The sequence below is a fragment of the Cyanistes caeruleus genome, chromosome 1 (genome assembly GCF_971803275.1).
Source record: "Cyanistes caeruleus chromosome 1, bCyaCae1.hap1.1, whole genome shotgun sequence".
NCBI lineage: Eukaryota > Metazoa > Chordata > Aves > Passeriformes > Paridae > Cyanistes > Cyanistes caeruleus.
In genome coordinates this window covers 22,384,122-22,411,120 of record NC_141701.1, presented here as the reverse complement: position 1 = coordinate 22,411,120, position 26,999 = coordinate 22,384,122, and the positions used below count along the sequence as shown (strand labels likewise).

General features: G+C 38.9%; 1 protein-coding gene across 1 annotated transcript in view; it reads right to left on the bottom strand.

The window, feature by feature from the left end:
• STK3 (serine/threonine kinase 3) overlaps positions 1-21,864 on the bottom strand; it is a 128,256-nt gene extending 106,392 nt beyond the window's left edge. Inside the window, exons 1-4 of the mRNA XM_086881707.1 lie at positions 21,481-21,864; positions 14,821-14,901; positions 14,248-14,376; positions 12,175-12,289 (exon numbers count right to left, since the gene is read on the bottom strand). Coding sequence (XP_086737833.1) covers positions 12,175-12,289; positions 14,248-14,376; positions 14,821-14,901; positions 21,481-21,503 — 348 coding nt within the window. The 5' untranslated portion in view covers positions 21,504-21,864. The remainder of the gene's footprint in view (positions 1-12,174; positions 12,290-14,247; positions 14,377-14,820; positions 14,902-21,480) is intronic.
• Between the last annotated feature and the right edge of the window lie 5,135 nt (positions 21,865-26,999).

The following is a 26,999-nucleotide window of genomic DNA, read 5'->3' as shown; positions in this document are numbered from 1 at the left end:
GGACAAACCCCTTCCTAGGGTGCATCAATCTCAGCATCACCAGCCGGTCACAGAGGTGACTGTCCCACTGCACAGCCTCGGTGCGGCCTCACCTTGGGCTCTGTGTGCTGCTCTGGGCCCCACAGCTGAAGAGTGAGGGTAAAGGATGAGAATGTGTCCAGAGGAAGGCAACAAAGGTGATGAAAGGGCTGGAGGCAATGTCCTGCTTGAAGGGACTGAGGTCTTTGGATTTGTTTCATTTGGGGAAAAGGGAGCTGACAGGTGGGTGACCTCACAGCTCTCTACAGCTTCCTGGGGAGGGGACATGGGGAGGGAGGTGCTGAGCTCTTCCCGCTGGTATTCAGGGATTGGATAGGTGGGAATGGTTCAGAGCTGTACCAGGGGAGACTTAGACTGGACATTAGGAAGCATTCCCTTACTGAGGGTGGTCAAACACTGGAACAGGCTTCCTACAGGAGGTGGATGTCCCAAGCCTGTCACTGTGTAAGAGGCATTTGGACCTTAAAAGCCCTTAAAAACATGCTTTTGGTCAGCCCTGACTTGGTCAGGCAGCAGGTCATTGTAGGACCCTTCTAACTGAAATATTGTTTTCTGTTCTATTCTGGATTTTTCCCTGTGATGAGCGTATCAGTTAACCCCATCTGGATTTTACAATGTCTTCCATCATAATCAACTTGTCAAAAAAAGGACATATGGACACATTCCTGAATACTGATTACCTAAATGCATCAACGCCTTATGTCTTCGGATTTACGAGATAGGAAAAAAACTGTTTTGTTGGGAAATACTGAATTGGGTTTTTTTTTTATGTGACAAAATATACAGTTCTCCTTTATATCATAGAGACTAACTGACACACAAAGTAATGCAAACCTAACGGAATTTGGGGAAATAAATGGAGGTGGCCTACCAATTGTTAGAAGTAACAAGAGACTAAAGTACATAAAAACAGATCCAAAGCTCCTACTAATTTATTTACAAAACCACAAATAAACTCTTAAAATCTATATCAAAATGCTTTCTGACTATGTCTCCCCCCTTCTTTACTATAAATCAGAATCTGTCCTCATAAGCATGGTTAAAAGTTGCTGTATAGGTAGTGTAGTGTCTGTGTCCCTATAAGTGACTTTCAACATACAAACAGCTAAGAATCAGACCATTACATGCTTTGTCACAGCACACAGCTTGCATCTACTCAATACCCAGTACTCTCTACTTCTAGAAGTAGTTTGATATTGACATACAAGCAGTACCAATGATAATTACCAGACAGGACAATTTAAAGAAACAGAACTATTTAATATTAATATAAAATTATGTTCCAGTCAATGTTGCTGTCCTGATCTAGATGTATGGTTCTTACACTATTCTATTCCTGATCAACCTATATGGGCAGTATTTTTCCTGTAAAAAAGTTGATCTATTTTATTCTGAGCTTTTACATACACAGCATCATTTTTCCACCAGCACAGTTCTATACCTTGAACCTTAGTGTAATTTCACAATCATAATCTTCCTTCTTTGTTTCTGATTTCCATTCATGTCACGATCCTCACTTAAAACCTTGTGGAACATTGATCTGTTTGGTATATTTGGCTAGTTCTAATCCTGTATGCTGTCCCTTTGATGGGTTGGTTCTATTCTATACATAAGGATCAGCCATGAAGCAGCTTCTAATCCTTCACCATCAAAATCACACAGAGATTATATATTAAAAAGAATGTGAATGATAAAAGTGAACAACTCAACAGCCTACATAAAATACATTAGACATGAAGCCAATCTTAAAAATCAAAATTGGGAGCAAAGCAGCAAATTCTAATTCTCCACATCTCTTAGGAGACTATAATTATACATCTAATTAATTATATTAATTAATGAATCTATAATTATACATCTAATTCACAAATATATATATCTAAGTGGCTATGGATGCCACACACAAGGGAGACTGCGGGGTACATCTATTCAGTCCATCACACCCCACCTAATCCATGCAGCTGTTGGGACAACTCATCCACAGGTTCTCTTGCACACAGCCATTCTCCTTCCTGAGGCCTCTCTAAAGGGGTCTGGGTCAGCTGAATTATTTTAACTGACTAAGTCCATTCCCAGCTGGTCTTTTTACACTAATACATGCACATTAAGTCTGATGCTTCCGGGAAGTATCAGATTACTGCATCTAAACACTCTGATTAGGTTGAACATATGGGGTAGGTCCACTCTCATGACAAATAAAGGAGCCATTCTTCCAGCAGGAGCTATGATGCTCGAATATTTCACATCCTATTCTCACACATCTCTCCTATTCTTCAGTTACACAAAGACAAGGCTAGACTAACAAAAACCCTGAGATGCAAGAGAGATGGTCAAATATGCAAAGGAGGAGATGATGGTTCCCACAGTACCCTTCCCATTCGTAGTATCTGACATCTAACTTAGGAATTAAGGCAGAAATCTTCAGAGAGAAAAAGAGTTGTTAAGTTACAGTTCTAGCTTGAAGCCAGTCTTAGATTCTAGTTCTCACTATCTGTTGCAAACTACACTGTCCTGAAATTGCTTTCTTTGAGCTTCCCTTTCAGGGCAACTACACTTCAGACTTCTTTTTTTATGAAGATCTGTATGTTATGTGTAAAGACAGTGCTCTTCGAACAAAATCACAGCCTTTGTCCTGGAGTAAAATACCAAATTGTGACAGTACTAATGACAAGGTTTGGTCTAAGACTTTCAGATAGTCTCTATTTAATCCTATATTATATCTAAGGAGACACCTCAGTATTACAGTAATGGACAGAGTAAGAACTTACTACCGTAAGACCCAAGCTGCACACAAAATCACAGAAAATATGCTAGAACATAACTAGAAATATATCTTGTACAGGTGATGATCAGTATTTTTTAAAATTTGTTTTTCACTACATAATCTCAGTAATAAAACTTCCATAATATTTCTTGAATATAATATGCAAGAGACGTCATCTTCTTTTCCTTAAATTAGTGTTTTTGTACTGGAGAATTTGAGATGGTACTAACACATCAATCTTCTATATGTAATTTGAGAGAATTACTACAGCCTTGCAGCAGCATAAAATTATCTAAAACATATCTAGTGGCTCATAGGAAAAACTATTTCAGGAAATCTCAGGCTCCTATGCTTAACATCAGCTAACATTTGTAACACAGACACAGGCAGATCAAGAACTGATCAGAACATGGAAGTGAGACTCCTCAGCCTTTCATTACCAAGTTCCAGTTTTCTGTAAGTTATCTATGAAGTACAGAACCAGATGTTGAGCACAAGCTTAGAAGTAATGCAGAAAAGTACAGAACCTCTTTAGCACTGTACTAAGTGCAGATTTTAAGTATGATTCAGTAGCACATGCTTTGGCATGTCTACACAGAGCTGTGATCAGCACCAATGTAGTTAGTTTGGTTGTGCAAAGTCCTCTTCTGAAAAGAATAACATCAAGAACTGCACTGGAAGCCCTTACTACAGGTCTGCTAAAACAATACAACTGTATGCCTTTCTAACAAGAAGCTGTTTAAAACCAACTTGACCATTGTAAGGAAATCTATTTGGAAATAGATCACGTGGCTCACAAACTACACACCTGCTCATACCATCCCCACAGGTTCTAACAGTGTCACCAAAAGATACCTTGGACAATCTTAGTAGTCAACAAAGAGCTGGCTGAGCATAAAGGGCAACTTCCTAGAAGTATGAAAACAGTCTTTCCTGGCATGCAAGGTTAAGTAAACACAGCAGGAGGCCATCTTGAATGAACTAAGAACTCCTAACAGAGCTAAAGTGCAAAAAATAAGGCATGCAAAGAGCAGAAACAGATTACTAAAGATAAATAAAGAAGCATTGCCTGGATAGTAAAGAACTTAATTACAAAGGCCAAGAATAGGGCAGACTTGAATCTGGACAGCAAAACAGAAGACAGCAAGAAAACTGTATTGGTCTATATGCAGAAAAAAAAAGAAAGAAAATTAAAAATAAATACAAGAAAGACCTTGTGTTGAGTGGTCAATCTATTGACAAGCTATACAGAAATATCCCAAACATGTTTTAGTAGTCTAAAGAACAGTCTTTAGTAGGGTTTCTTTGACTCTCAGTTGTCTTTGCCTAGTAGCAAAATGGAACAAGTTAGGAATTACCCTAGTAAATTAGACAAATACAAGTCCATGGGAACAGACAAGATACATCCAAAGGTGCCAAGGAGCTGGCTAGTATCAACCCAAGGCTATCTCTTATCAACTTTAAAAGGCTACAGCAATCAAAGTGTCACAATACCATCGTCCTCAAAATTGGCAAGAAGGACCTGAGGAATTACAGGCTTATCAGCTCATCCTCAGGCCCCAAAATATTATGGGGTAAATCTACAGAGAAACTGATTTTTATATACATAAATGATAAAAAGATGACTGGAAACAGCCAGCCTAAGTTAACCAGAAGGAAATCATGCTAAATTAATTCTGATCACTCTCCTATGAGGATGAAGAGAAACTGAGGATATAATTTCATCTGAATTTACCAAGGCTGTTGGCAGTCTCCAATATACATACATTTTAAACTAAATCTGGGGAATCATGAAGAAGATGTAGAGGAACAGCTGGCTGGACTGCCAGGCTCAACAGTTCAAAACGTAACTAGGAGCCAACTATAAACAATGTTCTCAGAAACTGATCATAGGGTGAATACTCTGAACATCTTGATCAACAACCCGAACAGTGAGCAAGAACACACCCCATCATGGTTTGTGGATGACATGAAACAGCCAATACACTACAAAACATGCCAGGGCTGTAGAGGGATCTCAACAATCTGGAAGAATTAGCTTGACAACAAATACAGTAGTTCAACAACAGCAGAGTCCCACACCAAGATAGAAAAACCCCATGCCATTACCAGTACGGACTGAGAATCAATATGGCAGGGAACATTCATGCAGTAAAGGTTCTGGGTGGCTCCAGAAGACAAGCTGAATATCAGTCAGCAATATCAGCAATACACTCTAACCATAGACTGGCCTTCATTAGGAAAGCACAGTCAAGTCAAGTAAATACTCCCCTCTATTCAGCACTTATGAAGCCAAATCTGAAACACTGTGCTCAGTTCCAGGCTCCTATAAAAGAAAATAAATTGGAGAGTCCAGCTAGAATTGGACTAGAGGGGCTAGAACAAACCAAAACAATCCTCACTAAGCATACAAGAAGTAGTAACAGTTCACGGGGCTGGAAAAAGAGACTGTTGAGTCCCTCACTTTTCAGATTGTTAGAAGTCATTACAGCAAGGTCCTAAACACAAACTGGACATCCTTCCTTGGAAAAGTAGACTCACCTAGCTGACTTCCAGAGGTCCTTTTCAAATTAAAATTATCACTTATTCCAAATCAGTGGCACACTGTTCACTTCCTTCCTTACCATCTCTAAAATAAATATAATTCAAAACAGTAACCTTTCTTTTACCTGCAATTTTTCTACATTTCCTCCACTTCCTCACCACAGTAATATATAGCAATAAACCCATCTAAACTTTAAAAAGATCCTTTTATTGTAAAATAAAATATATGTGGAAGACTGTAATGAAACTTGGCTTTACTCCTTGAATGGAGACAAATTTTATTGCCCAGATTAAAACTTTATATGCAGAAAGGTTGACTCAAACTGGAAATACATTAAAAATTCAGCTGATATTTCTGGCTCTCCAAGGCAAGCAATGATGGGGTTCTTCAGAAGGGAAAGAGCACTGTGGTGAGGCAAAAAGGTTGAAGTTCCACCCTTTATTACAACAGGAGTAAAATTTTGTCTGTTTTGTGATACAAGCTATATAGAGGGTACCAGCAGATGACTGACATGATTAAACATTCATTTAAACAGCTACCTTCTATTGCAAGATTTTATTATAAATTTCTTCAAATTCTATGTTTACATGGCCATTTTATTGTTTGAGCAACTTAAAATTGGCACTAAATGAAAATTATTTACAAGAGGGGAAAAAACCCTGCTGCTTGCATTGAGTCATTCTTACAATTTTTTAGTTGAAAAATCATTAGCAGCTCAGTTTGAAAAATGAGTAACTGACTTCAAACCACAAATGCAACTTCTGCTATTCTCCCAAAAGCTCCACAGATTTGTTTTCTGAAGTGGGTGAGGAGGCAAAGGAGATCTGCTGACTGTGCAACTAGCCAATTTGTTCAGAACAGAAAAAATGTGAAAATCTTATCTCCCCCTCAACATGCTGTAGTCTCTCTCATCTTTTAGCAGTGACCTGACTGCAAAGAGATCAGTAGCAAATATAAACATTGTGAAACCCAGCAAATACAGCCATTAGCATTGAAGTAGTATTTTGTAAGCTTTCTTCCAAGAAGTACAGTTTTTAAACAGAAAGTAAGTGAACTATATGATGCTGAGCATTTTAGTACTACATGGCTAGTTTTAAGACTGCCCACAAGATTAATTCCAACATATTATGCACCTGTAGGAAACTACAGAAATCACCCAGGAATCAAATTCTTCTTAGAACTGACCTGTAGATGTTCATGGCACAAGTTAAAAGAGTATTTCTTTTAATGGAAAGAGGAAGGTCAGATAAAGTTCAGGGAGAGGTAATTCTGCCTATAGAGCAATTGTTATAGTATTTTACAAATAAACACTGGACTTCAGAGGATGTATAATTTAATAGTATATTATTCCTCACTGAGTGAGCATGATCAGCTAACACTGTAGAAAAGGGGGAAGAGAGGACAGTTAGCGTATCCCAAAGCACGTTTACCAGAGGATGCTGCATGGCCAATCTTAATTTTGAAACTTCCCCATTTCTGAATGCTTTTGGTCAACTGTATTTGCAGGTGATATATAAATAGTTATTTTAGAAATGGATGAATATCAATGTAGCTCAAGCTTCCTTTTCTTTCATAAAAATTAGCCAACACATAACACGCATCTTATTTCTGGCATACAAAGACCTTTCAGCTCAGGGAAAAAACGTAATTTTCATGAGCAAATTTCCAAGCAGGTGAATACAGTTTAATGCAAGGTTGAAAGAAAGGTCTATCATTCTGAGAGTCAGACAGTACAATCCATTTTTTAAGGAACTTACAATGCTACCCTACAGAACTAAGGAAAACTAATTCCCAGCATTTATGTAACAGTCAATCATTCAGAGCCATAGTAAGGATTCTATTAGACAAGCACTGAATAATCTCAGTGTTGCACTGCAGAAACTAGTAGAAGCTACCCTGCTCCATAAGGCTAAACACAAAATAAGCCAACCAGGACATTTGTGATCAAGTTCTTTCCTCCTTTTTCTCAGCCTTGCTGCATAAAAAAGTAATTCAACAATGTTAGCCTAAAGATTAGTCTCTGAACAGTAAGAAAGCTGATTAGCCCATTGAGTCAATTCATCACCTGGAAGGCCCGCTGTCAGAACGTGGTCAGCAGCATTGCTAGGATGGACTTGTCCATCATGACCAAGATCAGATAAGCAAGTGAGCCAGTGCAGAAGGAATTTCAATCTTTGTGTATGGACTGTCTGGGTATTAATTAATCCATGTGGGCTCAACTGAGGAAGTTATACTGCGATAGATGTTACCTTAAAAATACCAGAGGTACTAGGCCCTAGATAGCTAATAATTACATGAACTTAAGTGAAGCAAAGGCCTACAAATTGGAACTATTTTAACTGTTAAATTACTGAGAAACATTGTTGCTTAAAACTGCAAAATAACATCCTTAAGAGCAAAATGTCTTTAGCCCAGATAACAAAAGATTTACCCTGGATTCCCATGGTAACATACAGACAAAGCAAATCCAGTAGGACATTAAATACAACATCCACAGATTTGGATACACTACTCACTTGAATCGGTGGAACTTAAACACATGGAAAAAAATAATTAGCTAAGAAAACATGTCAGAAGCTAATCATTAAGAGTACATGAGGCATTAGACATGTTTATTGGTTAATAAACTGGCGGGTAAAGGAAGCAATTTTAGATATAAAATGCGCCATCTCTGGGCCCAACTGCACAGCTGGGATGCAGCTATCCATCCCTACACTTGTTACTTACAATACTGACCCAAATAAGACAGGTTTGTCTGATAATCCTACAACATAGCCACTACCTGGTATGTTTCAGCCAATTGAATTCGGTCCCCAAAGAGTCAGGATTAGAATGACTCAGTTAATCCTGATCAGTGGATGAGCAAATGCATTCTTAATTACCATTAGAGGGACAAGGTTGGTTGTGTTTAAGTATTCTCCCTTATATTAAGAGCATCCTGTAAGCCTCAGTGTTGCTTCACACTGTAATTATCTCATTCTATTGACACTGAAAGTCAGTCTTGTACATTCTCTTCCTTCCCTCTCCGCACTGCTCATTCCTTGCATCAGATTAAGCCACTGTGCTGCCACAGTAAGTCCCGAGCTAGCTCATGGGGACAGGGGAGGACAGAACACAGAGGAAATTCCCCCATCATATCATCAAGCTTATCGAAGATCACTCTGCAGCCACAGACAATCACTGCATCTGAGGCATGGGAAAGGCAGCAGGAACACATCAGTCAGGTCGGAGAACAGCAGAACTGCCCTTCCTGGAAGCAACCCACAGCCTGAATGTATTAAGATACATGTACCTCCCAAACCAGTCTCTGAGAAAAGTAGACAACACTGGATCTAAGCTTTGCTGCCCAGGACTGATGAACACCACACCCCAGATGAGCTAACAAGCACCATGAATTTTCTCAAGTGCTGCTGATCTGCCAGGCACTCCAGAAGACGACTCCAGGCAGAATTGAAGGGGTCCATTTAACTTCAAATTAGTGACATAGGCCTCTTGGACAAGAACCTGCTCTTTCCAAGCTGAAAACTTCTCCATATGAATAAGCTCCAAACAGTCACTAAAAATTAGCCTAATTTTCAATTCTGTTTCCCTTGATTTTGGTCCACTAGAGGAGTGGAACAAAACCCAGTGTTGTTCACTCTCTAGACAAGCACAGTTTTTGAAAAAGTAGGGAAACCACAAAAACAGAAAAAGATAATCAATAAATTCTTAGTTTTAGAGACAAGCAACAAGGGAAAATACGTATTAATGTTTCCTCCCCAAACAGGAGGAGAAATCCACCTTTTCCTATAACTTAATAATGATCATAGAATCATTTAGGTTGAAAGAGACCTTTAAGATCAAGTCCAAATGATAATCCTAATGGCCAGTGCACTAAAGGGTTCTTACTTCAACTTTCTCAATATTTTTTCCTCAAATATGAAGAAGCCGGAAATAAATTTTCCCTTGGCTCAGCCACAGTCTTCATTTGACAATCTAGGAAAGTTACAGAATACACAACTCTTATGTGTCTGACTTATTCAGTAAATGTTCTGACAAAATAAGAAACAACTCTCTCCTTGTTCGCAAGTGAAGATATTTATCTTCTTTCTATCTTCTATCTTATTACAAAACCATTTCTTATTTCCATTTAATGAATGAATGAATGAATAAATAAATAAAATATAAGGTCATCAACAGAATGCTCAAGTACTTTAAGCAGTCTCATTCCAGTAATAGTTACAAGCTTCCTATCACATACAGTCTGAGTGATCAGTTCCACAAACAGCAAGAGAATTCAAACAAGTCCAAAGCCTCTGCCTAAATCTCCCAAAACTTGCAAGACAGAGGCATAGCAAAGGAGAAATGGAGAAGTCTGCTTTGCTTATTTTTTTGTTATAGGCACTGGAACACTCCCTATTCTGCACCAGAATGAAAATTTTGTCCAGCCTGGTAGCCTTCCTGAATGTAAGTACATGACAAGTAAACTGCGATAGTTGTCTGCTTCACCCTCTAAGAGATCTGAAGCATATGGACTCCCCATCCATGTTCCAGTCATTACCCATTCAAGTGCACAGTCATTTTTTTCTTGGTCTTATTTAATTGCCTTTTGAAAATCAACTCTCAGCATCTATAAGAACTTCCATAACTATACAGTGACTATCATCATCATGTAAAGAAAAAAATTTTTGCTTTGCATCTACTGTCACAAGTGATCTCTTGTTTTGTAATAAACAGTAAAGTATCCATATCTTACTTTCTTGGAAGGACACATGGTTTTCAAAACCTTTCACCATGTCTCTTCCCTCCATGTACCTCTTCTCATCACAGAAATATCCAAATGCATCTGGTATCTAGAGAATGCTTCTAGAGAAGTAGTCTTTGCTTCTCATTACCCTTGTTACCTTCTTAAACTTCCATAGTTCTGCTCTGTCCTTGGTACCACTGCAGTCTCTAACAACTGCTTTACTTGTTCAACTGTTTCTAAAAGTTAAGCTGAAGTGCTCATGAACCTGAATATAAAGACTATGCCTTTCTCACCAAGCCAAATGCATTTCTTGACATTTAGTTGTGCTTATTTTCTCAGTACCACAAAGCCTTTCATGTCTTTGCCAGTTTCCACCACTAGGAATATAAAGTATTTCTAACATCTTTCTGAAACAGGATAGCACAGACCCAAGTAGTATGCCAAAACACCCTCTTTTTATATTTAAAACAATTACCCACCTGTGACAGAACTTCACATTTACTCCAGATTACAGCTGTATTTGCTTGAAGAGCCTCTGGTGTGGAAGTCTGTCCATAAACATTTCAGCACGTCCAACCAACTTTACACCAGCCAACATTAACTGTGTCCTTACCAACTCCTTCACAGAACTCTACTAACCATGCACTCCATGACTTGCCTTTACAAAAGCTTTATCATCGGTATCTATGTATTTTAAACAGATTATTCTGTTTCCTAACATAGAATTCACATTATTTAATCATATCAAACTTAACAACAAACAGCAGTAGAGACAGTTCATCTGATCATCGGTATGCATTTGCTCCAAGACTCCAATACCCCTTCCCCTCAAATGTTTAATGTATCTACTATGTCAATATGCTACCACAGGTGTAAGAAAAACCAGATAGCCTGACTTTATATAAGTACACACACATTCATATGCACACCTTTTAAAAATAAAAATTCAAGTATTTTCTATCAATGCACAAACAAGTCTGCTCCTTTTTTTCTAAATTCTGTTTTAAATGGGTTATGATTTGTTTTGGTTTTTTTTAAATTCTGGACTAGCTTGTGCCATTTCTTACTCAAGCTACTGATCCTTGGATAATATACAACAGCAAGAACACCAGTTTTGAACATTGCAAAACTGCAGCAATCTGACACTGGTTTTGGCTTTTCCCCAGCCATCACATTACAGCAGCCCTGGTACAAGCCACCTTTTCCAAGGAGCTCCCTTTAATCTTGGCATCACCTCCACTTCCTAATAAACCTGATTCCATTTTCCTTTATGACTTGTTTTCTAAACCTACACATTGCTTTTCTCTCCTTTACTTTCTCCCTCTGCTCCCAAGTAAGGTGAAGGAACATTTCAGGGAGTGTTTACAAAATGTGAAGCCCAGTAGCTATTGTCAGCACAGAGTATGTGCTGGTAAAAAGAATAATTCATGTTACAGTCTGTTACTGAAAACAGCAGACTCAAAGGAATTTTCAAGGTTGAATTCCTACATCTAGAGCAAAACACTTTTCAGAGAAGCTGTTTCTTAATTAAAACAAAACTTACTTACTATAGGCTTCTTCTATTTACTGCTGTTATAAGTCACATTAAGTGTCCATTAAGACACTTCCATACAACCCTCATTTTGGTTCCCTCTCACATTCTTCAGCTGGCATCTCTTCCCCATTTCATTCCTTGAGTAATGCCGGTCACTTCTCATGCTCCCTAATTAGTGAGTGAGAGCAAGAAAATTTTATGCCTGTTTCCAAACTATGCAGCTACTAAGTGGCTGCTGACAGACTGTAAGGTGGAAGGGGTAGGGGAAAGGAGACACAGTTTTGCCTTCTACAAAGCAGTAATTTTCAAGAAATTTTCAAGATCTTAATATTTCAAAATGCATTTGCTTCTGCTGGTTATCAGTCCCCAGAGGAAGGCACAAAGACAGTCAGCAACTGCATGAGCTTGTTTCCTGGGAACCAAGGCACAAATAGGCCCCTTGGCATCAGCCAAAATCTTGTCTTGTAACTCCAGATTTTATTCTGGCTTCCAATCTTAATTCATAAATGGATTTTATGATCTGGTATATATATTTTAAAAATAAACAACAAAAAACAACAACTCACCGTTTTATTACGCAGTCTAATTATGTCTGAAACAGAGCCAGCTCCACAATATTCCATAACAATCCATAGATCTGTGTTCTTGAAGTAGCTGCCATAGTACTTGACAACATAAGGACTAGATGAAAAAAAAAGTTAGATAAATAGATGAATTCTTAGAAGAAAAAAACAGAATCACCAGCACACCTGTTGTTAAAAACTACTGTTTGACACAGCTAAAGAGCAAGTGCAACCAAATACATTTTAAATCTGTAATTAGCTTAACCAATGCCTTTTTAGAGTAAATTATGATTACTTAATAAAACTGTAAAGCCACTACTATGTATGTAAGTTTTCAGCAATCTTCAAATACAGACAGTTTTCCCAAATATTAGTCATCTGACAAAAAGCTTTGTTTTTCCCTCCTCCAAGACCTCTCTTGCATGCTTCTCTTCTTAAAAAGACTGTCTTGTTTTCTTTTCTCCAGAACAAAATAACATGGAAACTCACTCATGTTTTCCCAGTTTTGCAAGAATGAACTTATTTCAAGCACAGAGCTACACTTTCATATTAAAGAGAATCTAGTGCCAATTTGAAATGATCTGGATTTGCAAATGCTTTTCATACTGAAGCATTTCATGTGGAATTATAGTATTGTCAGAAACAGAACATACTGATTTGCTACTCATCAGTTTATCACTTGGCATAATGCTTCCTTGGAGTCACTTGCAAAAGAAAGGCAGAAACAGACGTGGTAAAAATAAAAAGCATCATCCTTCATAAGTTATTAGATGGTGTATTTATGGAAATAAAAGACTGAAGGTTTTGAGTGGGATTTTTTGCAGTAACTTAATGAAGAAGGCTACAGTTCATTTGTCATCTATCTCCCAAAAAGTCAGGAAGTGTGAGATACAGAGATTTCAGACTGTGGCTTCTCATCAGAACACCTACATCATGGGATGGAATCAAATACTATTTTGTTTTGTTGCAAGGAACTGTATTTTAGGACCGGCATTTCTGGCAGCAACATTCTTCATACAGACAACAGATATTAGAAGAAGAGAGGACCTATGGTTGCCTCCTGCAACATGACTATCTTTAAAACGCTATCTTTAAAAAAAGACAGCTCAATACTATCAAAAAACTATTTAACTTAAGAGCAACTGTTAGCACTAAATGAATTTGCCTTTTCAGAAGGAAAGGTGGGTCAGCCTCCTACTTACTAGTCCAAATGTCTATCATTTACAAGCATGACACAATGATCTTGCTCTTTATAAATTCATTAAGTGAGGAAGGCTATATTACTTATAACAAAAACCCAGTGATTTTTGTTACCATCTCTTACCAGATTTATACTATGCCAGTATTCCCAGCAGCAACTGGGTATTACTTCAATCAGGACAAGATGATCTTTTCAAAACAAGTGCAGTGCAATCTCAAAACACTGTTCATATTTGCTTAAAGACTGACACTAATAAATCTGATTTTGAACTTGCAGCAGTAAACTCCATAAACAACAGAAAATGCAAAGTAATTTCTGCATCCTTGCATCAAGCCTTCCATTTCTACAAGAACTGCAATCATAAGATTTGTGAACAAGTGTCAGGTAACAATCCACCAGCACTTCCACAAGATTGTTCACTTTTTAAAAGGGATGTTCCTGCAGAAAAAAGGCAGCCAAGATAATACTCTTCTGGAAGTTAATGTATGGTAGCCATACATCTTCTGGTAGAAACATCTTTATCAATCTTCTGAAACGTGTAACTCAGAATTTCACAAAGCCTAAGACATTTAAAGGAAATGGTCACCTTTGACCTTAACAGTGCAAGTAAAGTGAAGCAAGCATGGAGAATTCTAAGCAGAGGCCAGTATTTATTCTTCCAACGTTTTTTGTTATGTACACTATTTGTACTTCCTTCAATCCAAACTACAGAGAGGAGGAGGAGGTCCACAGTGGTTCCTTTAATTAAGAAGTCTCTGTTTGACAATTTACTTTCCATGAAAAAGTTTGCAGCTGCTTATATTTCGGCTATTTTCACAAGTACAAATACATTTTTACATAGAATCTTAGAAAGCATATAGAAATGTCTTACCTACCTGTCACATTGTTGCATTATAGAGATTTCTTTAATTATTTCTTGAAGATCTGACTCCACAGGCACCTGTTTAATTGCTACAACTTGTCCAGATTCTTTGTGTATTGCTTTAAACACACTACCGTAAGACCTAAAAATAGGAGATAATTTTCTTAAAAAAACAAGACAAACTGCTCCTGATTTCCATTATGCACAGAAAGTCAAAGAAGCCATATGCAGAAGTTTGAGCATTTTTCAGGCTGCAAAATGATCAGTTCTACCAGGACCTCAGGAAAGACAGAAAAATGCTTTGTCAAGACTGAAGAAATCTTGTGTCAAGATTTAGAGTTTCAAATTCCATTAGAGGTGCAAGTATATTTGCTGTGTTAACAAACAACACACATCTAAAATGCATAAACATATAAGGGAAAGTGTGGAAATCTATGATGCATGCATTTGCTTTAGAAGTAAAACTTGTCTATAGAGGCATTCCGTAGGATATTTACAGTCACTCTCTCTGTAACTTAATATTCCAACATACGTTTTATGTATTGTTTCCCTCTGATCCTATGCCCCTGTAAATAGCTGTACTCACCCTTCACCAAGCTTCTCCAGAACATCAAACACTTCTTCAGGCTGCTTAGTTAAACTGTCTTCACTTAGCTTTTTCAGTTTGCTAAAAGAAAGACAAACCTTATTTATTTGTTTGGGGGAGAAAGAATTTTCACATGCAAACACATGCCCCCTACTGCTTAGAGGATGCCATATTGTTCTCTATTTATAAACAAGTCCTTCAGCCACATGAAGTAAAATGTACCCCTCCATCAGCTAGGGAATGGCATCATTAAAATCAGAATTCTGAAGACAAGATGATTCTGGGAGCATATGGTAGCGCTTCCAAGGTAGCAGCAGAAGACTTAAATCCCAAAAGCTGACTACTGTAAGAGTTGTTGGAACAGCTTCTCCTGCACCTTTGTAAATGCACATAGGGACAGGATGCAACAAAATTCCTAATTACATAACACCACCACATTTTACCCTTAGCTCTCTCTCTCACACAGTCTCAAATGATTCAGTAACACCCTATGATTTCTTCCAGCACTTTCAACCCCCTTTTACCACCATTTGTATTCTTTTACAAGCAGTCCTAGCTTTTCCCTGGTCTCTAGCACTCCCAGCTATCCAGGACCCCAGACTCCTGGCAAATATCAAAACACAACTTGGCTGCAAGCTTGCACTAGAGCTAACACCGAACATAAGACAGGAAAATATAACTACACGCACACTGCAGCAGGGACAGGTGGCTGCAACACGTAAATCCTTCACCTTAAAGTTATAGGGAATTTTGCTGCAAGACTAAAGTAACAAGTTGACATGACAGCTAAGGGTACTAATAAAGTAGAAGATGAACTGAAGAATAGCTGGTGCTGTAGTGTTAAATATAGACAATGTATTCCATATGCAGGAAGAGGAAAAGGGGATTAAAAAAAAAAGGAAACTTTGAAGAATGGCAGATCAGTGAGAACTTGTGGAAAGTAAGTTATCCCACAACACTTTCTAGAAACAAATACAGAACAGGCGAAGGAAAGAGGGCATGGACTGAAAAGATTGACAAATCTAAGAGTGGAAGAAGAGTAACATGAAAAAAAAACAACTTCATATTAGGACATGCAATTCTGTGATATACAAAATTAATAAAAATTAAAGTGACTGACCAATGAGCAAAATCATGAGTCAAAATAGACCTGTAATTGCCAACCATCTAAGTAAAAGCAAAAAATTTAAAGTAATCACTGAAGCACACAAGTCATATGGATTGGTGTTAAACAAGGGAAGCAAGGCAAGAAGAAGGCACATGAGTGCACACATTTATACATCAAAGAATTATCACATGACTACAAAAAGCATCCACAATTGGTAAGGAAAGGTGCATTAACTACTATAAAGACCATGCAGTTTGCTACAGGAAACAGTAAAGAAGCTGGAAAGTCTGTGTGTTTAGGGAAAGTAAAAATCTTCACAGCAAAGAAAAGGCACAACTCATGAATACAGAGAAAAACAGCAAAAAATTCAAGTGAAAACAGCTAAACAATGTCTGCAAAAATGGCCTACAAGAACAAAAACCTCTGTTGTCTTTTTCACTCTCTCTGCTGGTTAGACACTAGAAAGAACTTATACCTTGCAGAAAAGCACTTTTTACATTATTGAATAAGCATGTGTTGAGACAAATCAAAGAGGAAAAAATATTTTGCAGGTAGGTATTAAAGCAATAAATTATTCATTTTGCTTCTTTGTTCCAAAGTTTTTTCCCGTCTGAACAGAGTATATGCAACTGTAAAGGCAACATTCAACAATAAGCTGTTGCTATCATCTCCTTCTTGCCACCAAAAAACCCAAACAACTATAAACACCAAAAAACTATAAACAGTATGTTTATAATATAAGCAGAGCCCTGAAAAATAAAAAGTATAACCTTTAGCTGAGTCTCTCAGTCAAAGAGCTGCATAACAAAAGACATACTAGACAGAAAAGCAAAGGGACTTTTTTCTTTTTGTTACTTTAGTAACAGCAAGAAAAGAGAAAGCATACAGTACCCCTGACTGGAGATGCCCACAAAGAGAACACTTCCACCTGCTCATTGAAAGAATAATGCCTGCTAAAATGAGAAAGAAGAAAAAACCAAGAAAAAAATCCATACCAAAAGGATTCCAACAGCACCATTAATGCCAAGACATTGTGAGTGCCTGAGAAGAGTTAGTGAAATAATCACAAACAGCCATAAACTGATCAAAACCAATGTCATTGTCAAATAACATTATCTAGAGTACTTGAGAAGCAACCAGGAGATCAAAGAAATAAGTATTCTGTAGTTTTAAAATTATTTTCATATTATCCAATTCTGACAAACATTTTATGAGACTAAATCACACTTAGCACTAAGGCAGCTTTATAAAAAACCTTTTTCCAGTAAGGAAGGTATGTCAGCCTCAGGAATGCCATCACCAAACACCCTGCTCAAAGCACCTCCCACTTCTTCACGCACACTGAAACAGTACAGATGCTGGGTCTGGTGTTCAAGTGATAGTATCAACACCACAGTTCTTTGAACCACAGAAAAATCCTAATGACTCAGACATTCTAATGATTTCTGTTTCTAGATGTTTAAATAGAATATTCAGCTCTTGAACTACAAAACATCACGCGATATACCCTGAAGGGCTTCAGTAAAGAAAGCATTTATGAAACCATGAGAAACAAGGAAGAAGGTAGCAACTGGTGTAACTGGCTAGAAAGCACCAAGCAGAACATAAGAAGTGACTAGAAATATTATCTTGTTAGTTAAAAGCAAGCAACAATCTTGGGACAGAGAAACACATCGAAAATTTCAGCATCAGCTCTTAATGGTGGGGGGAAGGGGGCAAGGTGAAGAGGGGGCATGAGACAAAAATGAAGAGACAAAGGGCACAAGGACAATAGGAGAGAAAGACAGAATGTGTCTCATTCCTCTCTCTCTCAGTCATCCTCTGCTTTCATAACACAAGCATTTAAAACACAACAAATCAGTATATCAAGGCACTGCTTTAGTCTGGCCAAAGGATACAAGTGCCATATGTGTATGTGTAATATATATATATATATATATATATATATATATATGTATATGTATATATAAGAAAGTCAAAGAAGAGGCAGAGAAGTTAATTTTAAAACCTGTTTTTTTTCTCTTGAATCTCAACTATCAGGTAGTGATTATGAGCTATTTTAAAAGTCTTCCAGAAGGGAAGCTGTTCCTCAAACCAGAAGGACTAACTAAACTGTACCTCTGGGAAAGACATGTCAAAAGGATTTTCTTGTTCTAAGAAGGTTTGACTTTCCACATAACATCTAGTCTCCTAACAAGAAAAATACATCCTAGCAAATAATTATACTTTTATAAATCCAGTTCATAAGAGAAGACATTAATTCCTAATCTGACCAGAATCTTATTTGCCATTGAGTACATCAGCAAAATTCTAGAAAATGAAAACCTAGAAAATGTAAGAGGCTCCCAATCCCAGTAAGAAGATCAGAAGAATCTGAAGTGCACCATGAAAGAGCAAGAGATTTCTTCCTCAAAAATTATAAAAAAAAAGTATGAGTAAAGTATCTTAGTCATTATACACAGATTTTACAAAAAAAAAATTGGTGATGTGCTAAAGCGATAGGAATAAAAAAAATTATTTCTGAAAGTTCAAAAATAAAAATAAAGCTGGAATAAAGAATACAAAGCCATCAATTACCGTCATACAAAAACCGGCCAGCCACTCCAAGAAACATGAATATGTGTGGTTTATTGTGCAGAAGAACTAACACATTGAAACATTTAAAAAGAATGGCTGGGATCAATTATATTGATATATTAAAAGAGAAGGTAGTAGGAGAAATCACTGCAGTGATCTGAAGTAGAGGTGGCATGTGGAAGCCTTGAGACATTTAATCTGCTTCACAGCATTTGCACAAGTAGAAGCAAGATTAAGACAGTTTACACCACTGTACTGTGTACTTACGTTTAGCATTCTACCAACAAAGCCCAAACATTTCTGTCCTATCATATTCAGGAGGAACTTCACAACTGCCAACATGTCCATTGACACAAACATTAAAAAACACACTTTTTTACACACAGTTCATATACTATGAACAAGTTCTTCCTCTTCCCAGAAAACCTGAAAAGTTGTGTTTTTCAATGAACATTAAACTCAAGTTTAATGAAAGGAGTGGAATACCTTCATTAACACTTCTCATGCTTGTTAGGCAGCCATTCATTTGGCAGCAGCATGCAGGAGATGGACAAGATTAAGAACTATGCGCTTGAGAAAATTCTGTCAATAACTATTTTGTTTTTTCCTTGTATGCAATCTGTATCCTCACATGTGAGCTGGCCAAGGATACAGAAAAACACAACAATAACAACAAAGGAATATTACAACACTAAGAGGCAAATTTTGTAACTATCTCAAGAGCGAATCTCCTTTCCAGTGAGGGAAAAAACTATAAAGCACATCTAAAGTACAGTTAGAGATTCAGATGCAAGAAAACTGTGTCAACTACTGAGCAAATTGTTCAGTGTAAAATCTGAACATCTACTCTAAATTATTTTTAAAGTAGAAAATATTCTGAAAAGGACTCTTCCTTAAAAGTCTTGTGTTACTGTTGCAGTACATTAGTCAAAGAAAAAAAGTGAATTATTTTTACAGCACTTCCATTGAAAAGCCACAGTGGCCTAGAATGGCACTTGGGCATCATCATTGCTATTTTCTGAAGGGCTGTATTAAAGATTAATATAACAGCATTGTGTGCTCCTCTAAAGAGAAGTGCCCTATACCTCGAAGGGAACACTCAGATTCTAGGACATCCATGCAGCTTTTTAGTGTACATATGAAATTCTTGCTACCTCTAAATGGCTGTCTTGTACTACAGATATGATGCCAATAGATCCCTCTCAGTAACTGCTACTGTGGACAACGGGCACCAAAGTAAAGAATTCAAGCGTTCACATTTGTTTTGCCAAGTGAACATTGGTCCATTTCAAACCACTACTGCATCCAAGGACAGCACCAAAAATTCAGCCCACAAAAAATAAGCTGCACTTTTTCCAGACTTTCAGAAAAAGGGGGTGGCCTAGAATAGTTGGGAATACCAACAATCAGGAAACTGTACAAAACTACCAATAAAGGGGCTATGATCTACAGTCAAGAAAAATTTGCTACAAATCTTAAGAAATAACCTGAGTTAATATCTTACTAAAAATTGAGTTCAAATTTTTCCTTCCATTAAAGAAACAAATCTGAGTTCTCAACACGAATTTCCAGAAATAAGTTTCAAAAAACATATGGAATATAAAAACATGCCAGAGTTTAGACATTCCCACATCTAGTTTTTTCATGACCTAATCCAGTATTTAAACATCTCTTAGTTTCAGTTAGGCCAGACACACACATCCAGCTTAGGCAATAAAGTTACAGAAAATGCAACATCTTCCCCAAAGCATCTGGCAGGTCATGCTAACTTCACAGTTTGATTTTCAATCCTGTGATACCAGCAGATCCCAAAGTTTCCACTGCTGCTGGTGACATTGATTAGTCCTCAGACATTTCCATTTCTCTTCCTAAAGTTTTGCTGGCGCCTGTCCTACTTCCTTCATCTGAGATATGCAGCATCTTCAGCCTGAAAGTACAGTGTAGGCCTGTCACTCCTTACCCCATTGCCTGCTAAAACCACCCTAGATAGCAACTACAAACCAATTCTTTTTCAAAGTTTCCCACAGTAGGTACTGTCACTCCATGTGTTATTGGAGGAGAAGTCATCAGATGTTCAAGACTACATTCTTCTCAAGCCCTATCATCCTACAGAAAGCTACAAGAATTTTAAAGGTTCTGAATGAAGAATGTAAAGGTTTTAAAGATGAATGTATAAAATGATATAATATCCTTCACCACGAATTTTTATATTGTGTAGTCCCTAGATTTTTCATTATCAGGAAGCGAAAGTAAAAACTGAGCTCAAAGACAGTAAATATATATGTGAACCATGTAACTACATTCTGAACACCACACAACTACAGTCCGTGTATTGTACATCTACACCCAAGAAAGGCTTGTTCCAATTGAAATATATGATTAAATTTAAATTTAACACAAAGCAAAATTATTTTATGCACTAACAAGTCAAATAATAAATTACTTTTTAAATCGTGCACAGTAATTAATATGACCTGACAGCCTATGTATTTGAGAAAATACATCTACTGTGGGAATATTCTTGGGGTTTGCCTCTTCCCACTCCCTGATTTGCAATTGCAACTATGCAACGCCCACCCCCACAAGCATCCATCCCTGCAGCAGCAGAAAACAAGGACACTTTCCAACGTGAAAGGAGAACTACTCGTCTGTGCTCCTGAACTATCGAGTGAGAGACCCCTAGGCCAGAGAGGACTCTGCTCGGCGACCAAGTTTCCCTCACTTCATATTAAAAATGTTCCTAACTCAAGCAGCCCTGAAGGGTTCGTCTCCACCGGGGCATTTACTCTAGGCTGTATTTCATGGCACCCACCCTACAGAAGACCCTTTCCCACGTGACAGAGCCCTCCAGCCGCTAAGCAAGGCTCAGCACCGTCCCTGTCCCACCGCCCGCTCACAGACGCCGGGACCGAGGCCTCACATTGGCCGTGCCAGCGCTCCCGGGCGGGGAAGGGGCCGCCGGAGAGGGTCGTTACCTCTTGGGCGCTGCTTGCTCCATGCCGTTGCCGCCGTGGCCCCCCGGGGCCGCTGACCGAGCCCCCGGGCCCCGCCGGACCCGCACAGCTCCCGAGCGACCTCACTGCCCCTCAACACAGGGCCCACGCTGTCCCACGGACACACTCCGGCTGCCGCCACTACCGCTACCTCCGGCCGCGGCGGGGACCCGCCCTCCTGCGCCGCTCATTGGCTACAGCCGGGCTAGAGCCGGCGCTGATAGGGTGGTGTGGACGTCGCTCAGAGCGGCGGCTGCGAGAAAGCCCCGCCCACCGCGAGACAAGCGGGCGCTGCCGCGCCGGCGGGAGGGGAAGATCATGGAGGCCGCGGCGCTGCCGAGGTCCCGGCATTTCCCGCGCGGCGACGGCCCGCGGGGCACGCCGGGAGGTGTAGTTCGCCCGTGGAACCCGCTCCGCCCGTGGGGCGTCCCTGCGAGCCGGGCCGGGCGAACCGGCACCCCCGCTGTGCCGTTCCGGCCCCGCGCCTCGTCCCCTGGCTCTGGGCGCTGAGCCGCCGGGCAAGGGCAGCCTCGGGCTGCACTGCCGCCTGAGGGCGGCTCTTCGCCCGCGGCCACCTCATGGCCTCGGGGCACCGCTGCCGGGCGGCAGAACCTTTCACCCGCCTGTGTGCACCAGGCGAGGCTGTGGAACCCAGCCCCTTCTCAGAAAGTCAAAGTTTTCGTGGGCAACCGGCTGCAGGGCAGTGCTGAGGGGAAGCCTGATGGCAGTCACGGCAGGACGGGGGAGCTGCTCCCCGCAGCCGCCTCGGGTGACACGGGAAAGCTTTTGAGGCGAAAAATGCCGGCGCTTGGCTCTTGGGTGTGTGGTGCCAAAGCACACAAGTTACCCTGCAAAGCAGGGGAAGCTGACACGTAATTACTCAAACAGCAGGTTTCGGGCTCCAGAGCACCGTGTGACAGATAGCTGCAATTTCGCTACCTTACAACTTCGACTTTCTGCTGTTTATGTACTGGAATCTGATGGATCCAAGTAGATCCAGCCAAGTCAATACAAGAAAAGCTTAGGTGCTTAAGCCAATTTCTATATCCTTTCCTGACAGTAGGTTTGTTTGCCTAACTAATGGAAGTTCAAGGTAGTAAAACACCTAGGCAAGTTCCATAAAAACACTGAGATGCCCACATTCCACTTCAAACTGATTTTAGATGTGCAAGTATTACAACACTCCCACTTCATAAAAAAATCTGCACTCCATACGTTATTTCGTCTCTTTGATGTGCATTAGCAAGGGAATTTAAAATGACTGAAGTCCGACTGTTGTGCAAGTTCTCTACTTTGTCTGAGTCAATCCAACCCAGTTGACTCACTGTGGTCAGGCCAAATGCACAATGGCAATATTGAATGAACCCACAAAACAAATCACACACCACCATATGACCTTTTAGGTTTCTTTGTTTTTCTGAGTCATGGAAAAACTGCAATAGAACATCTTCCTTTGCACAACAGATTAATGCAGAGCTCTTCCAAGCATCATCCCACAAGCCACAGTGGCTCACCAGCAGTACTGCCAGATGTGTCCATAGCATAAACAGCAGTTTGTAGGATATGCCAAAAAAAAAAAAAACCAAAAAAAAAAACACACCCAGGAAAAGGAGCCAGCAGATGCCTGAGATGGAGTGATGGTATGAGTGCCTCAGAAAGTGGTGAGGAAGAATCCCACAAGATGTCCCATTTTCCAGTAGAAGGACAGGTGAGGTCAGGTAGATAGCAAATGCCATGTGGCTAGTGTCCAGCTTTGTTCTACAGGGTATTTGGCTACACCCACTGACCAATTATTATTTACAGTTCACCAATTCCACCTAATGAAGGGAAGTCTGACATCCCTACTTGGCTTTAATACTCCTGGAACGCAGAGGTTCTCTCCACATCCTTTAACACAAATATTTAAAGCAGTATTTCGTCCAGATTATTTCAGAGGAGGCAGGTTTTGTTGCCACATCTCAAGCCAAAGCTGCCACAGACTACACATTAAAGCAAGGAAAAGGATTCTTAGAAATAAAATACAGGTACTATATTATAGTTGTAGCAGCAATACAAAGAAACAGAGCCAAGAAGTGCTCCCCCTCCCCATTCACACATATATTTCATTTTCTGGAAAAACTTAGGGTAAACAATCTGCCACTCTTACCTCTCCCTTAAGCAACAGTTGACAAGAACAAAAGATTATTTTTTTTCCCCCAGACAAAAAATAGCATATTTAGGTATTTTCTCTGTTCATTTGAAACTATTTAATACCACAGTCCTCACTTCAAAAAATACCCTGACTCCTCAGTAACTGAGGAAGATGGAGCAGGACTGTCCTCCATCTATGCCACTGAAGAAAGAAAAGGGTGTAAAAAACTTGAGATGTCTGAAACAGAAGAAGTAATGTAGCCTGGCTTTATTACCTAGTGGGGCAGACAGTGCCAAAAAAAAGTATGGACTAATTCCATGCCTCTCTCACAGAAATTTAAGTTGTGTCTTGTGCAATTGCCAGAAAGCTTTCTAAGTACATTTAAACTGAAAATAAAACATCAGTAGGATGACATATATACCACGGTATTTTTCAAGATCACTTTATTCATCTCTTATAATTTCAAGTAGTATTTTTAGTCAATGACATTGGAATAAATAACACTATCTCACCTTTCCCCTGTAACAAGAATTTGAGAACCGTGCTGTGAAACATGACACTGACTTAGTATTCATTACAATACTGTACTTAGCCACTGGCAAAGAAGGAACTTTGAAAGGGAAAACAGATTCCCTCTGTTCTCCTACCTCATTCAGAGTTTCCAGTGAAGAGAAGTCTAGATGTTCTGGAGGCATGAATATACTATGAGATTGCTGGTGTCTAGACAAGATGGAGATGAGGAAGTTGCAGACACTCTACCTGAGTATTCCCATGATTTCTTCCAACAGCGGGACTAACACTACTAAGAAGGCAGCTGAGTAAGAAAAGTCTTAATATAGCCCAATCCTAAAAATGTAGGATTTTAGAATTACTCTTTCTCTTCTGAAGTACTTTATCCACTTTAAAAATTTATCTGCCTGAATTAGGACTCCCTTCTCTGCAGAGCTGGCATCAACATCAAATACAATTCCTTAGACCAAAGAATGGATGAAGACCATACTTAGTTTTTGAGTACTATAATTATTTTATATTATAATATGGTTTTGTAAACAGATAAAATAATTTATATTATAATTACTTATACTGCAATGAAATAAAGAATCATGATGGCATGGACAACTATTAGATGCTATATAAACACACACAAAGGAAGTCCTCAAGCCCCTAAAAATATGAACAAAAAAAAAGTCACAGTTGTATATAGTTTGTAATAAAACTAAGAAGAATAAGAATTACTTGAGAAGTTCATGTTTGCATTTCTAACAGATATAGCTAATGTTAGGATTTAAATTACAAATATATACTTCAAAGTCATTCATAAACATCATGCAAATAAATCACCTATGTTATAGCAGGGACCTTATCTCGTTCCTTTGATAGCAAATAAAAGCACCATTTACTTCAGAAGGTATTCGATCAGGCTCATTTAAACAAAGTTCGTTGTAATGAATACATGATGCTACTGTAAAACAGCAGAATTAATAAATAGTGCATGTTTTCCAAGAGACACATGTCATGAACACTCCTCAGAGAAAATACCCCTAGTCCTTCATTGTGTCTGTGGTGCTTTTCAGAGGCCAGCTCTTTTTCCCCATGTGTCTTCTACCCTTTCACCATGGTACCCCCCATTTCTTTCATACAGACAGGGTCCTCAATGCTCTCTCCCTTGATGAGGAGTTACCATCCCAGATGCAGTTCCATTCACCTGCTTGGCACACCAAAACTGACAAAATCAATACAGATGCCCAAGCACACCCCTAGCTCTATCCTCCTTAAATCCCTCCACATCACTGATGTCTCACCATGCCTTGGCCCACTCTGGCATTTCCCAATGGAGTTCCATGCTATGTCTCCATTACACCTGCAGATTAGCTCACAGGATAAGGTGTTTGGCTCACAGGAGAAGGCTGCAGGACAGTCCATAGCGTGATCCCAAACCCAGGTACGGACAGAGTTTCCCTTACTTTTCCCTCATTCTGGGGTAAACAGCTCCACAAGCAGGGCATTCTCTCCTCTATCCTTGAGCTCTGTAAAAATAGGAATTTATTGTAATTACAGTCCTCCAACGTTTCATGAAACATATTTAAGACTAGTAAGATAAATCACAAATGATTGTGAAGGGGAGAAAGGCAGGGGATGGCAGGCAAGTACAAAGATGGAATGAATGCAGGAGCCTGCTTTCCTTAGAATCCAATTCATAATTCAGTAGATAAATAGTCAACAACAACATGTTTGCATGTCTCTCCCTGTGACTGCCTGATAGTGATCTGGTATGCTGAAAGTTAAGGAAAAGGCCTTGAATGAAATACCAGCTTGTTTATACAAAAGATAAGGAAAACTGACTTCTGCCTGTATTTTCTTCCTACCTATCATGTCTAATGTGAAGTAACCTTGAAGACTTATCTAAGAATTTGTTATATACTTTCCTAACCTTGTCAGTCATAAAATAGTCATAAATAAAACAGAAAGGAACAGCATCTTTTCAAGTCTGGAATAAAATTTCTATTTTTCTATAGTGAGTTTTTACATAAATTTAGGAATAAAGAACTAGGCAGAGAGAGGGGGGACTCTCCTTTCCTGAACTATTCACAATTTAATGGTTAATCAATGTCACTGAAAGGAAAATTCATTTTTGCTGGTCCAACAAAAGAAGGAGGCAGAAAAAAAAAAAAGTCAGGTAATATAAGTACAACAATATAGACTCTGCTATCCATATCCAGTCTATTAAAATCATCATAATTTACAAAATTCCTACTTAACATTAAAAAGAGTCATAAAAAAACTGTAAAATATTAGCTGCGCTGCTGCAATTCCTCTCACTACTAGTATACATTATTTTGATATCCAAAATATTATTACTGGACCCAAAGCCATTTGTTGATTAGGATAGGATTTTACTGTTGACTAACCATTTAGCTCACAGTCTTGGTAACAGGCTATATATAGACTTACCATTTGCTATTTTTCCTATTATAGCATACTATGGTAAAAATAAACCATGGATACAGAGTTGCTATTTACAGTTGACCACAGAGGATATTCCGGGTCTGTAGTACAGCTGCATTGATTGTGCTCATGGGATCTACAGATTGGCATTAATGTGAAAAAACAAAACCTCATTTTGGTTTGTGAAACAATTACTGTTGTTGTGGTAATACTGAGGGTTACCCTGGATTCTCTTCTGCACAAAAATATTCCTTCTCTTTCTGAGAGCGACCATCTGCTGTCCAGCATGCAACGAAGTATGATCACACCCTGGAGAATAAATAAATAACGTTTAACTAGCAAGCCTTGATGCCTGCACTAGGGGTGGAAACTAGTATCAATAACAAAAGAAAAATTGAATCATCATTACTTGATGAAGCTAGTA